This window comes from Microtus pennsylvanicus, chromosome 7 (genome assembly GCF_037038515.1).
Source record: "Microtus pennsylvanicus isolate mMicPen1 chromosome 7, mMicPen1.hap1, whole genome shotgun sequence".
NCBI classification, from domain to species: domain Eukaryota; kingdom Metazoa; phylum Chordata; class Mammalia; order Rodentia; family Cricetidae; genus Microtus; species Microtus pennsylvanicus.
Genome location: NC_134585.1, coordinates 74,443,816 through 74,459,383, shown reverse-complemented (window position 1 = coordinate 74,459,383; position 15,568 = coordinate 74,443,816). Strand labels below are relative to the sequence as shown.

The 15,568-nt window shown below is 45.4% G+C and overlaps 1 protein-coding gene across 2 annotated transcripts in view; it reads left to right on the top strand.

Moving 5' to 3' along the window:
• Positions 1–14,936, top strand: part of Ssx2ip (SSX family member 2 interacting protein) — a 34,978-nt gene extending 20,042 nt beyond the window's left edge. The window contains exons 7-14 of one of the 2 annotated variants that reach the window (XM_075981138.1): positions 507–582; positions 659–839; positions 3,938–4,088; positions 5,776–5,909; positions 6,197–6,367; positions 9,406–9,520; positions 10,021–10,186; positions 11,168–14,936. In XM_075981138.1, coding sequence (XP_075837253.1) covers positions 507–582; positions 659–839; positions 3,938–4,088; positions 5,776–5,909; positions 6,197–6,367; positions 9,406–9,520; positions 10,021–10,186; positions 11,168–11,345 — 1,172 coding nt within the window. In that variant the 3' untranslated portion in view covers positions 11,346–14,936. Of the gene's footprint in view, positions 1–506; positions 583–658; positions 840–3,937; positions 4,089–5,775; positions 5,910–6,193; positions 6,368–9,405; positions 9,521–10,020; positions 10,187–11,167 lie in introns of both variants that reach the window. The other variant, XM_075981137.1, reaches the window with a different exon arrangement.
• The last annotated feature ends 632 nt before the right edge of the window (positions 14,937–15,568 follow it).

Below are 15,568 nucleotides of genomic sequence, written 5' to 3'. Positions count from 1 at the left end.
GCTGTTTCTTATCCCAAACCCAGTTAGAAATGATAGGTTTCATCTTAGTTCAAAATTAGAATAACTTTTCTTATGCCAAACAATCTGTCTGCATCTGGGGAAGATGTAACATTAGTACTGTCAAGAGCAGTGATGTGGTTAACAAGGCAGGCCAGGCCAGGCCTTCTCTGTAAGTGCCAGACAGTGAGCTTAGTGTTGCCCTCTGCCACTTCAGGGCAGGTTCCCCTAACAGTATGTAAATAGGCCGATGAGTTCTAGGAAAGCTTTGTGTCAAGAGTGGGTTTGTCACCCTGATAGTGCAGTTAATAGTGACACTGAGCTCCCGCTAGTGAGCACATGCCTCTGTCCTTAAGAGCTCGAGGGTCATTTCATTCCCCAGCCAGGGAAGAAGTGAAGGGTCCTGACTTATGTGCCAGGTCAGGGTCAGTCCCTCGTGTGTCTCAGGTGTAGTAGAGTTTTTAGCACACGGTACAGAGATTGATTGTGTTCTGTGCTTACATTTGTAGCCATGGACGTTTTAAACTATGTGGGTCGAGCTGATGGAAAACGAGGCTCGTGGAGGACCGATAAAACAGAAGCCAGGTATAGCCATGTGATGTGACAGTGGTAGCTGGGGTTGCTGTCAGTACGTGTTCTCACATCCGGGGTTTCTCCCCAGGAATGAAGATGAAATGTACAAAACCCTGCTGAATGACTATGAATACCGCCAGAAGCAGATCCTGATGGAGAACGCCGAGCTGAAGAAGGTCCTCCAACAGATGAAGAAGGAGATGATTTCCCTTCTCTCTCCCCAGAAGAAGAAACCCAGGGAAAGAGCAGAAGATGGCACAGGCCCTGTTGTAAGTGTCTCTAACACTGGCCTCGGATGCTAGCCCGCACAAGTCAGACTCTGGCTGGGTAACTCAGTGAGGGTGGTAACAGTGTTGGGGAGTACACACTGCTCTGCCCCTGTAGTCACTGTGACAACTGAAAACTGCCCTGCGTACTTTCAGACACATCCTAGAAATCACCTGGGGACCACCATCTGGTACTTAATGAGCATCACCTCCTTCATGTTTCTCCTGGAGATGATTTCCAGAATTACGATGCTTATAATGTTATAATCATTTGACTATTATTTAATTGTACCCATCTTAGATGTGAGCACACTGAGGCACAGTAGTTGGATTTGTATCTGCACTCAACCACCATACCGTGTGTGACAGTCTTCACTTCTGTGTGACCGTGTTCACACCATGTGTGACAGTCTCGTGTCGTGTGTGACAGTCTTCACTTCTGTGTGACCGTGTTCACACCATGTGTGACAGTCTCGTGCCGTGTGTGACAGCCTTCATGCCGTGTGTGACAGTCTTCACGCCGTGTGTGACTGTGTTCACGCCGTGTGTGACAGTCTTCATGCCGTGTGTGACAGTCTTCATGCCGTGTGTGACAGCCTTCATGCCGTGTGTGACAGTCTTCATGCCGTGTGTGACAGTCTTCATGCCGTGTGTGACAGTCTTCATGCCGTGTGTGACAGTCTTCATGCCGTGTGTGACAGCCTTCATGCCGTGTGTGACAGTCTTCATGCCGTGTGTGACAGTCTTCATGCCGTGTGTGACAGTCTTCATGCCGTGTGTGACAGTCTTCATGCCGTGTGTGACAGCCTTCATGCCGTGTGTGACAGCCTTCATGCCGTGTGTGACAGTCTTCATGCCGTGTGTGACTGTGTTCACACCGTGTGTGACAGTCTTCACGCCGTGTGTGACAGTCTTCATGCCGTGTGTGACAGTCTTCATGCCGTGTGTGACAGTCTTCATGCCGTGTGTGACAGTCTTCATGCCGTGTGTGACAGTCTTCATGCCGTGTGTGACAGTCTTCATGCCGTGTGTGACAGTCTTCATGCCGTGTGTGACTGTGTTCACGCCGTGTGTGACAGTCTTCACGCCGTGTGTGACTGTGTTCACGCCGTGTGTGACAGTCTTCACGCCGTGTGTGACAGCCTTCATGCCGTGTGTGACAGCCTTCATGCCGTGTGTGACTGTGTTCACACCGTGTGTGACAGTCTTCACGCCGTGTGTGACAGTCTTCATGCCGTGTGTGACAGTCTTCATGCCGTGTGTGACAGTCTTCATGCCGTGTGTGACTGTGTTCACGCCGTGTGTGACAGTCTTCACGCCGTGTGTGACAGCCTTCACGCCGTGTGTGACAGCCTTCATGCCGTGTGTGACAGCCTTCATGCCGTGTGTGACAGTCTTCATGCCGTGTGTGACAGTCTTCATGCCGTGTGTGACAGCCTTCATGCCGTGTGTGACAGTCTTCATGCCGTGTGTGACAGCCTTCATGCCGTGTGTGACAGTCTTCATGCCGTGTGTGACAGTCTTCATGCCGTGTGTGACAGCCTTCATGCCGTGTGTGACAGTCTTCATGCCGTGTGTGACAGCCTTCATGCCGTGTGTGACAGTCTTCACTTCTGTGTGACTGTGTTCACACCGTGTGTGACAGTCTTCACTTCTGTGTGACCGTGTTCACACCGTGTGTGACAGTCTCGTGCCGTGTGTGACAGTCTTCACTTCTGTGTGACTGTGTTCACACCGTGTGTGACAGTCTTCACTTCTGTGTGACCGTGTTCACACCGTGTGTGACAGTCTTCATGCTGTGTGTGACAGTCTTCACTCTATGTAGTCTCTGTGGAACTAAAGAAATATTCAGTCCATGCCTTTATTGAAGCTCATTGTGTTCTAAGTCCCAAAAAGACAGAACGAAGATGGTGACACTTCCTCAAGAAACATTTTGGGAAGGGCTATGCATGTAGAGAAACGGTGTCCACCTGTGCCAAGTGCAGTGACTCTTCTCGCTTGGTCAAAGAAGACACCACAGAGTGGCTGTGGAGGGTTCTTCCAGACTAGATGCTCTCATGGTAGCAAGCACGGAGAAAGCCTGCTTGACTCAAGCACCTGCCGTGGGAACCTAAGTTCACAGTGTTAAAATCTGAAGATGACAGTTTGAGTTGGGTCTGTCAGCTGCTTTCAGATTGTGTGTACCAGGTGCATTTGGAATAGAGTTCATGTTTAGGCTTTTGTCCCACCCCTAATAGACAGACAGACAGACACACACACACACACAGGGGTTGGGGCAGGAGAGGAGAGAGAGACTAAAATCTCAGAATGTCTTAACTCCCAAGTGCTCAGGTCCGGCACCTCTGGTGAGGGTGCTCGGCCTGTAGTCTCAGAGGCTTTGAGATGGGTTACAGGCTCATGATGGCAAGAGCTGCCTCTGGGCCTTCTGCCAGCTTTAGTCAGCTGCTCTGCTCAGGATCTCCGGTGCCCCAGTGCTGACGTCACAGCATCTAGCCCCCCTCTCTGTTCCTGCTGTGCTTGTCTGTGAGGGAGGGGCCTAATGACTCCTCTTTCTTTTACTTTTTTGCCCCCTTTCTCCTGAGGGTATTTTTCATAGTCAAAGATTTTGGCCTTCCTGGAAGTTAGTAATAAATAAAGACTATTTAGTATTATTTCTCTGTGATAATTTAATCAACATTGGCACATTTTCCTATAATTTCATGTCTTGCTACAATTAAAAGAAAAGCATGTTGAGCATAAAATGATGAGGGAATTGGGATTGCTCGTTTGACTCCGTAGATAATCTCAAAAGGTTCATTTGTTGTGACAGTCTAACAGAAACAAATTGACCCATCTCAGTCCCACCTGCCAGCCGTGTGACACTGAGCCCAGGTTTACCTCTGCAGGGTTTGTAACAGAGCATGGCACAGACAGCATCTGCTCCCTTCAGACAGCTCTGAAGAGTCAAAGTTGAAGAGATGTGAATTTGGGAGTTTCTATCTTCAATGTTAGTAGTGTGTTTATAAGGTACTAGGTAATGGGTAGAGAGACTGTCTCAGTCTGCCTGGGTGTGAAGCCATTGTAAGTCGCTGCTCTTTCCTTTTGTTCCCCCTGGGCTGTAGGTCATCTCTGATATTGAAGATGATGCTGGGGAGCCGAGCAGAGAGAGTGGATGGGGCCTTTCCTGTGATACTGTGAGAGAGCAGCTTACAAACAGCATCAGGAAGCAGTGGAGAATCCTGAAGAGTCATGTAGAGAAACTTGATAACCAAGGTGAATACTGCCCCCGTGCATGCGCAGTGGGCTGTGACATAAGCTGCCCCCGTGCATGCGTGGTGGGCTGTGACATAAGCTGCCCCCGTGCATGCGTGGTGGGCTGTGACATAAGCTGTTGCTGTCTAGTCGCACGACAGCTGGACAGCCGCACTGTGGGGCTCAGAGCTGCTGGTCACAGGCTGCCTGCTGTTCTGAGTGTCCCCTTCTGCCTGGTTTGCCCCTGGCTCCAGAGCAAGCCTTAGAGAGCAGCAAGCATCACTCCCGTCCTGATGCTGTGTCCCCAGGCAGCTCTGTAGTGAACTGACTAACTTGGAATGCAAGAACATGAAGGGGAACCATTTTATATGTACTAAAGTCTGTGTGCTTTTAAGTCAGGAAAGTTAAATTTTTATTTTTTATTTTTATCATTTTAATGTGTTTGTGTGTCTGTAAATGGGTATATCATGTGACTGTTGGTACCTGTGGGGGCCAGAGGTGTTGGCTCCCCTGGAGCTAAAGTTACGCATAGTTATAAGCCCCTAGCATGGCTTCTAGAAACGGAACATGGGACTTCTACAGGAGCAGAGTACACTTTTAACCCCCGCCATTTCTTCAACACTAAGATCTCTGTTTAGTAAATGAAGTCTACATAAAATAAATTGAGATTGTGAAAACAGTGGATTGTCACCCCAGTGCTGTGGGTGCACAGATGACATCGTTTCGTCATCACTGTTTATTAAGCAGCTGCTGGATTCTAGTTTTGTAGGAGTTAATGTGAGCACACACAGTCGTTAGTATCTTTCCATCGCCATCGAAACAGTTTATCCATCTGTGGGGTTTGTTAGCATTCTTCTGTGGTTGGGCCGGTAGCTCCTGAAGACTGGGTAGCAAGAACCAGAGGCACAGTGAGGCATACTATTAATCTTCTCATGATAGTCTTGAATAAATGTGGTTTATAAGTTAAATGTTGGCAGCAATGCTTATTTGTAAATCTATTTAGCCCTAAAATTGTATAACTGTGTAGTTGTCAGAACTTGGAGTTGTTTTGCTTTAAAACATTTCATTTTGTTACGACTGAGGAAAATGTAAAATGCTAAAGAAAATAACTTCCTTTTACAAAACCCGTGGGAAGAGCAGGAAGGGAAAATTTGGGAGACTTTTATTTTGAAATGTCTGTTCAAGACCAGTGTGTGTCCACAAAACCTGTGCTGGTTTCTGGCTGCTCTAGTCAGGGCTTCTAGTCTTGATAAACACCATGACCAGAAACAACTTGGGAGGAAAGAGGTCACCTAACCTTACAGCTCACAGGCCATCATGACGGAAACAAAGCAGAGGCCACGGAGCAGTGCTGCTCACTGGCTTGCTCCTCATGGCTTCCATAGCCTGCTTTCTTAGACAGCACAAGACCACCTTCACAGTGGTGGTCCCACCCCACTGAGCTGGGCCCTCCTACAAGGCCAGCCTGATCTACAGAGCAAGTTCCAGGGTAGCAAGAGCTATAGAGAAACCCTTTCTCCAAAAACAAACAAACAACAAAAAAAAAACAACAAAAAACAAAACAAAGCAAAATTCCTAGAGACAGTGCCTTATGGGCTTGCCCACAGAGCAGTCTGATGGAGGCTTTTCTCAGTTGAGGTGCCCTCTTCCAAGATAACCCTAGCTTGTGTCCGGTGACAACAGACTAACAGCAGATGGGATCTGTCAGTTTCAAAGGTCCACATGGAAGGCCTCGATGAGGATGTTATCTCACGGCAAGACCATGAACAAGAGACTGAGAAGCTGGAGCTGGAGATCCAGCAGTGTAAAGAAATGATCCGAGCTCAGCAGCAGCTCCTGCAGGTAAGTGGGAGTGTCCTCAGGGTGTTCCTGAACCTGCTAGATTCCTGCTCCTGTATCGCCTGCAGAGTTGAATTCTGCACAGGAGTAGTAATAAGTTGCACCCCTTCTTCACATGCTCCCTTCTTTGCCAAAGGAAGCAGCACTTGGGGAAGCAGGTTTTCAATGGCTGACTGGTTCTTCATAGTTTATGTCCGTGGCCAAGCTTTGACCTGTCTTCTTCACCCTCCCTTGAATGTGTGTGAGCTGTGTGGGCTTCCTGACTTCCTGTGTTTAACCCTGAACAGCAGCAGCTGGCCACCGCCTGTGATGACGACACCACCTCACTGTTGCGAGACTGTTACTTGCTGGAAGAAAAGGAACGCCTCAAAGAAGAGTGGTCGCTTTTTAAAGAGCAAAAAAAGAATTTTGAGAGAGAAAGACGAAGCTTTACAGAAGCTGCGATCCGCTTGGGGCTGGAGGTGAGCTCTCAGCGCCGCTGCATTGGGCATGGTGTGCAGGTGCACGCTCCTGGGTCCAACTTTGCTCTTTCGTCATTTTATCTGAGTGTCACATGGGCACCTCACTGGTGTGGAGATCTACCTGAGAAGACTTCCATGGATTTAAGCCAATAGAAAGTCTTTATTATCCAGCCAGTGACCACTGTATGTTTGGGATCCCTTCCTCAGGCTGAGCTTTTAAGCACAAAAACCAAATCTTGGGTTGACATACTTCAGTTAGCAAGAACAGTTAGCCAGAAGCAGAGCCACAGAAGTGAAAAAGCAAGGTTAATGTGTTTAGAGAGATTCCCAGACTATGGACTTTGAAGGATTAGGTCTTTGTTTCATGGCCTGAGTGGCACTTCCATCATGGAGTCAGTTGTGCTAAGGCCTGGAGGCCTGTACATTACGAGTAACTGGAAATTGAAGGGAGGCTGAGCATATGGATAATCTTTTGTTAGATTTTCAGTTTCTTTTGGGTACCTGCCTCTTATCCATTGTGCATACATGTGGTACCAGAAGATAATACCAGCAGCAACCTTGTTTCATAGTGCAGAAAGCACAGCAAAAGACAGTGTTTCTCAGACTTGGAGAGGAATGGATAGCACTTAGCGGTTTGTCCACGGGTTGCACTCTGTCAGCAATGCATTGCCTCCTTAGGGCCCTTTCAAAAATTACAGACACAGCGACCCAATATGGTTTTAAAACTCAGCTGACTATACAAAATATTATGGAGTGAGACAGTGTCCTCTTTATCTCCAAATGTATTTCTTAGATATTACCACAGATTAAAAGAAATGTCTACTGGGAGCTTGGTGTGGTAGCACAAGGTTTTAATCCCATTTCCGAGCTGGAGAGAGGGCACTTTCTGCTTTTACAGAAGACCCTGGCTGGATCCCAGCACTCACAACTGTCTGTAACTCCATTTCCAAGGGATCTAAAGCTAACTCCATTTCCAGGGAAGGAGGTCTTCTTTGGCCTCCATGGGCATAGGCACGCATGTGCTCAGATGCACGTGTAGGCATTCATACACATAAAATAAAAACTGGACTCACAGAGCTCCACCTCTTGAATGTGGGGATTAAAGGCACATGCCATCATGTCAAGCAAAAATCCTCTTCTTAGCTTTTCCCTACCTCTCTTACTCGCCCCTTCACGTTGAGATTGTTTTCATTGTCTGAGTGCTATCACATTTATACTGTGCCCTATACTATAGAATACCGATAAATAAGGTGATTTGTCTAAATTGGCACTTAAAAATTGAAAACCAGATAATAATGTTGATAATATGATTATGTGATATTATTCATCCTATAAACAAATAATACATTTGAACACATAAATGATGGGGACTGAATCCAGGGCCTCATACGTGCAAAGCGATCCTGCTACCAAGCTAGTCTGGGCCCTGAATAGTAGTAAGACTTTGCCTGCTGGGAAAGCGGTTTCCTTCCCTAGTGTTGATGTTGTAATCTGCTGAGTCAGACTGTGTTCCTGCCACTCAGGTTGGCCCCTTTCGTGCTTTCCTTGTGAAGTCTATGTCACCGTCTTACATCACCTTTTAAAATGAAACATGACATAGTGACAACCAATCTGAATACTGGAATATCTAAAACTGTATTAGATTATATCAGCTGGGTGTTTAATTTTAACTTCTAGCTTTCACCTCAAGAATTAATTGAAAGAATTATTTGTTTTAGTTTTTGTTGTTGAGGGCAGGTTAGTTGACAACATGACCTTTGTTGCTTTGTAGGTAATTTTGTGGGGCGCTAGCCCACAAGCCCTTTTGTGGAAGTTTATGGGATTTTCGTAGTTCATTTGATTTTGTCAGGATACGTCTTAGTTTTTTTTCATCCAGATGTCTTCAGTTTAGATGTTTTTCTTCTGCTTGTTTCCCCTGACATTGGTTCTAAGTTCTGGATTTTCTCTTATGTCTTCAAACTGTTTCCAGGATCAGTTTTATTGTTTACTTCAGCCGCTGAGTTGTTATTTCAGAGTTTGTAATTTTCTTTGTGCACTGTTATTGTTTTGTGTGCATTTATGAATCTCTGATGTGTGTGACAGTATTTTCAGAACTCTTGAAACATTGTTATCTGCAGTTAGTTTCCTGTCATGGCTTTTTTCCTCATCTGCCATTGGTTTTCTTTGCTGTCTGGTGACACTTGGGTCCAAACTCCTATTTATGAGTCCTGGTTACTTTAAGGCCTAACACCGATTTCCTCCACAATTGCAAAGTCTCTTCCATCAGGAGGTGTCTTCCTCAGGCCACAAAAGTGTCCTCCAGCTCTCTGAGAACATGTCCACTTGTCGACACAGGGGACACACAGGGATGTGAGTTAGGAGTCATCAGCTGACCAGAGAGGGGGCCACGTTGGTGCACCCTGTGTCTGCCCTCTTGTGGCTCAGGAGCAGTGGCCACGACAGACTGCTAGTGGAGAAAGAAATGCCCGATGTTATCAGAAGTCCCTTCCAAGTGGCTGACTTATGAAGCAGGGTATTTTCTGATACCAGTTTTATGGTCATGTGTTCTTTGTGTTCAGAAATGCGGCTAATACTCTGCTCAGGTGAAACCCAGCAGTTGTTGGTGTAGTTGGTAAAAGCTATGATTTTCTATTATTTAAATTGTTGAAAAATTATTATTTATGTATGAGGGTGTTTAACATAATGTAGGTCTCTGTTGTACGTGTCTGTGAACCCTGTGTGCCTGGTGTCCTCAGAGGCCAGAAGACCCTTTTGTCCTTACATCCCTGGAACTGATGGTACAGATGGTTGTGAGCCATCGTGTGGGTACTGGGAATTGAACCCAGGTCCTCTTAAGAGCAACAAGTGTTCTTAACCATGGCACCATCTCTCCAGCCCCAAATTTTTATTTTTTAAATATTCTTTTCTCAAGTGTCTTTTAGTTTCTAGGCAACTACTTGATACAAAAAGCATTCAGGTGGCCAGAGAGAAAACAGCTGGAGAAGTTATGGGAATGACGTGTAGTAATCGCCAACTCTGTGGTTTGTTTGTTACCCTAGAGAAAGGCGTTTGAAGAGGAAAGAGCCAGCTGGTTAAAACAGCAGTTTTTAAACATGACGACCTTTGACGCCCACAGCTCAGAAAATGTGAAGCTGCTCAGTGCCTTCTCAGGAAGTAAGTGCTCCCGAGCTGTGGACTCTGCGTGCACACGCACACAGGGCTGTCTGTCTGTCTGTCTGTGGGAAGCCTTCGTCCAAGGGAAGCCTTTTCTGTTTTTAATCTCTGCCCACCTGTGTGTTCAAGTGCTGGTGATTGAACCCTGGAGTTCAATCCATAATAGGCTACAATTCAACAAGGAATTGTACCCAGGTCCCCAAAATCAACTTCGTGTTTTATTTACTGAAGTCACAATAGAGCTCATAGGAGAACCTTGCATATAACAAGGCATTTTTGTGAGTGTATAATAATACCATATTTTTGAGATTTATGATTTTAGCTATTAACCATTTTTAAGCTAGATTCTTCTAGTTGCAGAATATGCCTCAGAGTTGGCAATTAATTTGTTCTTTCTCAAATCCCACTCCAAATTGCAATGATTAATCCTGCTTGTCTGTCTTTATTGTGTCTGATGTTTTACCATGTGCCCTGCTCTTTCCCTTACTCCAAAAAACCAGGTTCTGATCCAGACAATCTTATAGTGCACTCACGGCCACGGCAGAAGAAGCCACACGCTGTGGCTAATGGGGCGCCAGCTTGCACATCGAAACTGACTAAGTCTCTACCTGTTTCACCCTCTACTTCAGACATTTGCCAGACACGCTCCTGTGTGTCTGAACACAGGTATTTGTTTTTAAATGGCTGTGTCGCATACTTCTAAAATGGTCAGTGTTGGCTTGCTTAGGAGAGTTGTTACGTATAGTATTTGTGACAGTAGAGGCTTTGGAGAGAAATCTGCATGCACAGAGGTTCCCAGTGTGTGAGGCTTTGTGCTAGATATAGAAGTCTAATGGAGAACAATTTAAAGTATGGACTTCTGGACCAGCCATGATGGTGCACAGCTTTCATGCCAGCACTCAGGAGACAGAGGCAGGTGAATCTCTCAAAGTCTGAGGCAAGCTTGGTCTACACAGTGAATTCTAAGTTAGTCAGGGCTGCCTAGTGAGATCCTGCCTTAGAAGACAGACAGGGGTGACTTGTATCAGGAGTCACTTAAGTATTGAAAAATGCCATTTTTATCATTTTTCAGAGTACATAGTTTAAGTTTCTTTGATTGAAAGGCCAAGAGCCAAGAAAAACCACTTCCTCGGGTGATAAAGTAGATTTCTGCCTATGGAGAAAGTATTAAAGCAGTTTAAACCCAAACATATCATTTTATAGAATAATTTAGTCTGTATTTCTATGTCAGTAATCTAAGAGCTACAGGACAAATATTAAGAGTAGGGGGAAGAAGAACACAAGCGTTTTGCAAGAACAGTACTCTGGTTTTCTTCACGGGAAGCAGACTCTGGTCAGTACAATAGTCAGGAGGTGCTGTGGAAGGTGAGACAGGGGATGGTGTTCATTTGGATCGGGTCATCCTGTGAACACAGGAAAGTCTTGATCTGCCCTGGGAAGATCTTCCTGCTCAGGCCTGTACCTAGTGACTAGATGGAAGTCTCAAATAGAGCCAGCTCTAAGTGTGCCGCCTTCTCTTGTCAAGTGGCTTCCCGAAAGGTATTGTTAGCAGACAAGCAGCAGTCAGACTTGAAATGTCAGGAACATCTGTCTGCTCTAAACAAGGAGCAGATAATTAGTTATTAAGATTTATCTTATTTCTTTCAGGAGTTCAAACAATGTGCTGAATATAACTCCTGAAGAAACTAAACCAAATGAGGCTGGACGAGAATGTACGAATCAGAAGTGGAGTGTGGTGTCGAGACCCAGCTCACGGGAAGGTTGCTACAGTGGCTGCTCCTCGGCCTACACAAATTCTCACATGGAGAGAGACGACTTACCTTAGATGCACAGATGGTGGTGCTCTCGCTGAACTGTGCATCCGGATGCGTTCACTTCTGAGTCAAACAGGGTGTGTGATAAAGTCAGTCGTCTAATTGAAGATGGTCTGGGTGGTTTGTCTGGACCCCGTCCTTCCCCAAAGAGCTGCAATGCTAAGCTGTTGAAAAGGATGCAAAGGCGTTGGGTGTGTTAGTGACAGAAGCCGCCGGCTCTGTGACTAAAGGAGTGTGTGTTTGGATGGGAACAGAAGCACTAGAATGAATTTCCTCTTCCAGGTATTGAGAATAGCACTTTTAGGGGACCGATTATTGAAAACATTAAATTTTTGTCCCAAATATGGTTGGCATTGGAAGTTTAGCCTTTACTTGAATGTATACTGTAGATTTTTAACAAAGCAAGTTCTATATTTATTATGTTTAGTGTGATTTTGGGATTACCTCTTTCATGTTTTACATAAAGTGAAATTTATGTATGTTCTGTACATAGATATACATGATTATGTTAAGAGGCTTTAAGGTTTAAAATTCCACACAATGCTAGAATATAGTGTTTAATGCCAGTGTCTTCAGTGGCATTGCGTTTACAGATGTGCTAGGACAACTGCCACCTGACATTTAAGATTTTATTTTTAAGCCATCTGGGCAATAAAAATTCAAAGCAACTCCATGACAACTAGAACTACTAACATTACATTTTTGAGATTTTTAAAGCATTATATTTTATTTTATATATGTGAATGTTATTATTTCTAAGAGGAATATTGATTATGGAGTAATGGGGGAAAGATAAAAGTGTCTTTGAATTATAGTATAAGAGGGTTGGTTTAAGATATTTGGATGATAAAGGATATTTAATATAGCTGGATTGTGATATTTTCCTTACCAAATGGGTGCCAGTACAGTAATATCTGTACCAGCCAGGGCTTTATATCATTGCCAATAATTTTGTAATTAAAAAATTTTCAACTAGATACTACTACTACAGAAATAAGACAGTGTAAAACATTGGCTTTTGTAATTGAGATATGACACTCATGTCATTTCATTTTCAGAACAGTCTTAGGCTCTTTTGTCTCATGTTTCTGCTGCATGTTTCTTCCTGAGAAGTATGTTATTATTGATAGTGAGGACAGTAATAATAAATGTAGACCTAGGCCAGGCTTCTCCTGGATGGATTCATCCAAAAGCTTTTAAGTGCCTCACCCTGCTTGTCTCTGCACATAGACGCCGACATGAGTCCTTGCTCAACCATGCAGGTTAGTCCCGTCCGCCTTTCTCTTTCCTTGCCCCTGTTTGTGGCTCATGCATTAAATTCATCATGCTACCAAACGAGAACTGTGTTGTCCATTGACTGGGTGACTGTGTGGGGCTGCTCAGACAGTCGGCCCACGGGGGCACCGCTGCCCACTGAGCGCCCTCCTGCTGGTACCCATTCTCATAGGTCAGGAGCTAGCTTGTGTGTGAGGGTCGCTGCCTTCAGCCCGGTGCATGATCACTTCCTACTCTTTAAAATGTGACATTTCAGAGATACTGCTGTAGTCCAGAGGAGGAGACCCAGCTGGGATAGAATTGCCTTACTGTTGAAGAAAGGCAATCAAAGTTTTGAAGTAGTTTCTGATTATTTCTATCCCACATCTCCACAGGGGTCTGTCTCCATGGCAGCCTTGGCCAGATAGAAGCATTCCTGTTTTCCATCATAGCTGTGCTGTATTCCATGAGGAGGGTTTTCTGGAAAGGAACACCTGCTTTTTTGCTGTGTTTGCATTCCAGCACAGGCTGAGGCTCTCATACCACAAAGAAATTCCTGAGACTTTAAGGTGCGAAGGAAACTGTGGAAGAGAACCAGATCTCTCTGCTTTAGGGGTGTGCATGAATCTGCCAAAAGCCGTACATCTTCCTAGCTCTCTTGTTTTGCTGCCCACTCCTATTTTAAAATGCTCCCAGATCACCAGGCTTCCCAGAGAGTTGAGTGTGCTGTGCTGGAGAGTATGGGTTGATGGGAAAGCTCCCGGGGCTCTGCCTCTTGATTTGCAGACCTTTGCAATGTGCCAGCAACACAGCCATGCTGGTCCTCTGAGCCATTGATAGTGCCAGTGTCTCCCGGCTAGAGAGCCTCCTGGTGATTGTATGTGCTTTATCATTATTGTTATTGTTTATCAGTATAGAAATCTGAAACTTTGTACCTCAAGTTGGTTTGTACATACTTGACATACCCATTTTGAATTTTCAAAGCTTAAAAATGAAATTGAAAACTTGAGATAGTTTCCTTCTCTTAAGTAACTTTACAATGATTAGAAGCCTAATAGAAAAATCGGTGACATAGAAGACCGTGGCTAGGATTTAATAAAGGAGTATTTTCTTAGAGAAGCAAATATTAGATGACTTAGGTTTACAGGACTGTCCACAGCAGGTTGTCTGCCTCGTTGTATAATGGAATACAGTATGTTATTTGGGAGGAATTCTGAGGCTCCTCTCCTAGCTAAGTGAGGTTGTCGAAAGGCTTTTTAATAACTTGGTTTTTGTAGGAGAACGTATTCTATGGTGCATGATGAGACTGGTGCCTGGAATCCAGTTAACTTCCCCTGGGTAGATCCGTCTGAAAGGCCCTGGGACAGCAGGGGCGGCTTCTAAGTGTGGGAGCTTGGAACACTGGAACTAACGAAGCCTTCTGTGACTGCCCTGCTGTTAGCGCTCTTGGAAGTGTACACACCAGTGTGGACATGCTCTTGGAAGTGTACACACCAGTGTGGACATGCTCTTGGAAGTGTACACACCAGTGTGGACATGCTCTTGGAAGTGTACACACCAGTGTGGACATGCTCTTGGAAGTGTACACACCAGTGTGGACATGCTCTTGGAAGTGTACACACCAGTGTGGACATGCTCTTGGAAGTGTACACACCAGTGTGGACATGCTCTTGGAAGTGTACACACCAGTGTGGACATGCTCTTGGAAGTGTACACACCAGTGTGGACATGCTCTTGGGTGGAATTGTGTGACTGCAGTAAACACACCTTGCCTGTGCTCGTGTTCATTCTTCCTTCAGTAAGCATGGGCGGAGGACCTGCTGTTTGTCACGTCTGTGTTTGTCATGCTGGCCCCTGAGGATCAGAAGATGGGCCTACTCACCCCATTCCTGAGAATCCCTGAGTTGAATGCTGGCTGTAAAACCTCAGTTGTCATAAACCACTGGTGTGTTAGTCCTGCATCTGTCTGGTCTGCTCCAGGTCCCCCGCTTGCCCGTGTTGTAATGGTAGCAGTGCTTGGCTTCCGCAAGCCCTGCCACTATTTCCTGTGGGATGCACTATAGAATACATTTATTGGTTTGCAGGGTTTTTTTTCCCCCCACAAATGTCGATATACAAAGCAGATAAGACTTTATTCCCGCAGGGAAGAGATGGATTATCATCCAACAGAAACTAAGCAAAGATGTGCATGCAGATGAGATTGTGAAATAGGTGATTTCCCTCTTTTTTTCTTCTTTTTTTCTGAATTGAATGTTTGGTGATTCACCCCCCCCCTTGCCCCAGGGCTGAATGTAAACTAGAATGGAATGGACTACTGATTAAATGAATGGACTATCTATAACCACCAATTGTCTAGTTGAAGTTTTATTTTTGTGAACCCTCGTGAATAACACATTTCAAAGGGTTGAGGAAATGCTGACATCCATTGGCATGTTCAGACTCATGTCGGTGTTTGCCCGTAAAACCTTGGAATGTCTTTATCAAGTGTGTCACTTAACAGACAATATCTGTTGGGGAGGTGTAACTGTTGACAGGGTGATCAAGTGGCAGAGTTCTTTCTTGGAAGAAGGGGCAGTGACACTGGCCTTACTGAGTTCCGAAGCTCTGCTCGCTGAGACCGCAGGTCCTGTATTGTTTCTGAGGTCTGTGCTTGAGTCCTTGCAGAGTTTTAGGGTAAGCAGATCACACTACGCTCAGTAAAAGTTCACAACGTACTACAAATGGCTCACATTCCTGTGTGGCTCAGGCAGCCCCGTCTTCATCTCACTCGAGGAGAACATGTGGCTCCAGCATTGTCAGGTCCTACAGAGCCGACTAGGGGACAGTGAGCCATCTTCTAAGGTCCCGGCTCTGCTGCAGCAGCCTGGTCGCAGTAGCGGGAGGAGTGAACTGCTCTTTGTGAGCCTCGGCAGCCTGCTGTGGGGTGCCATGTAGTTGATGCTGATAGTTCATCTACTCAGTGATTACACAAGCAGAGAGC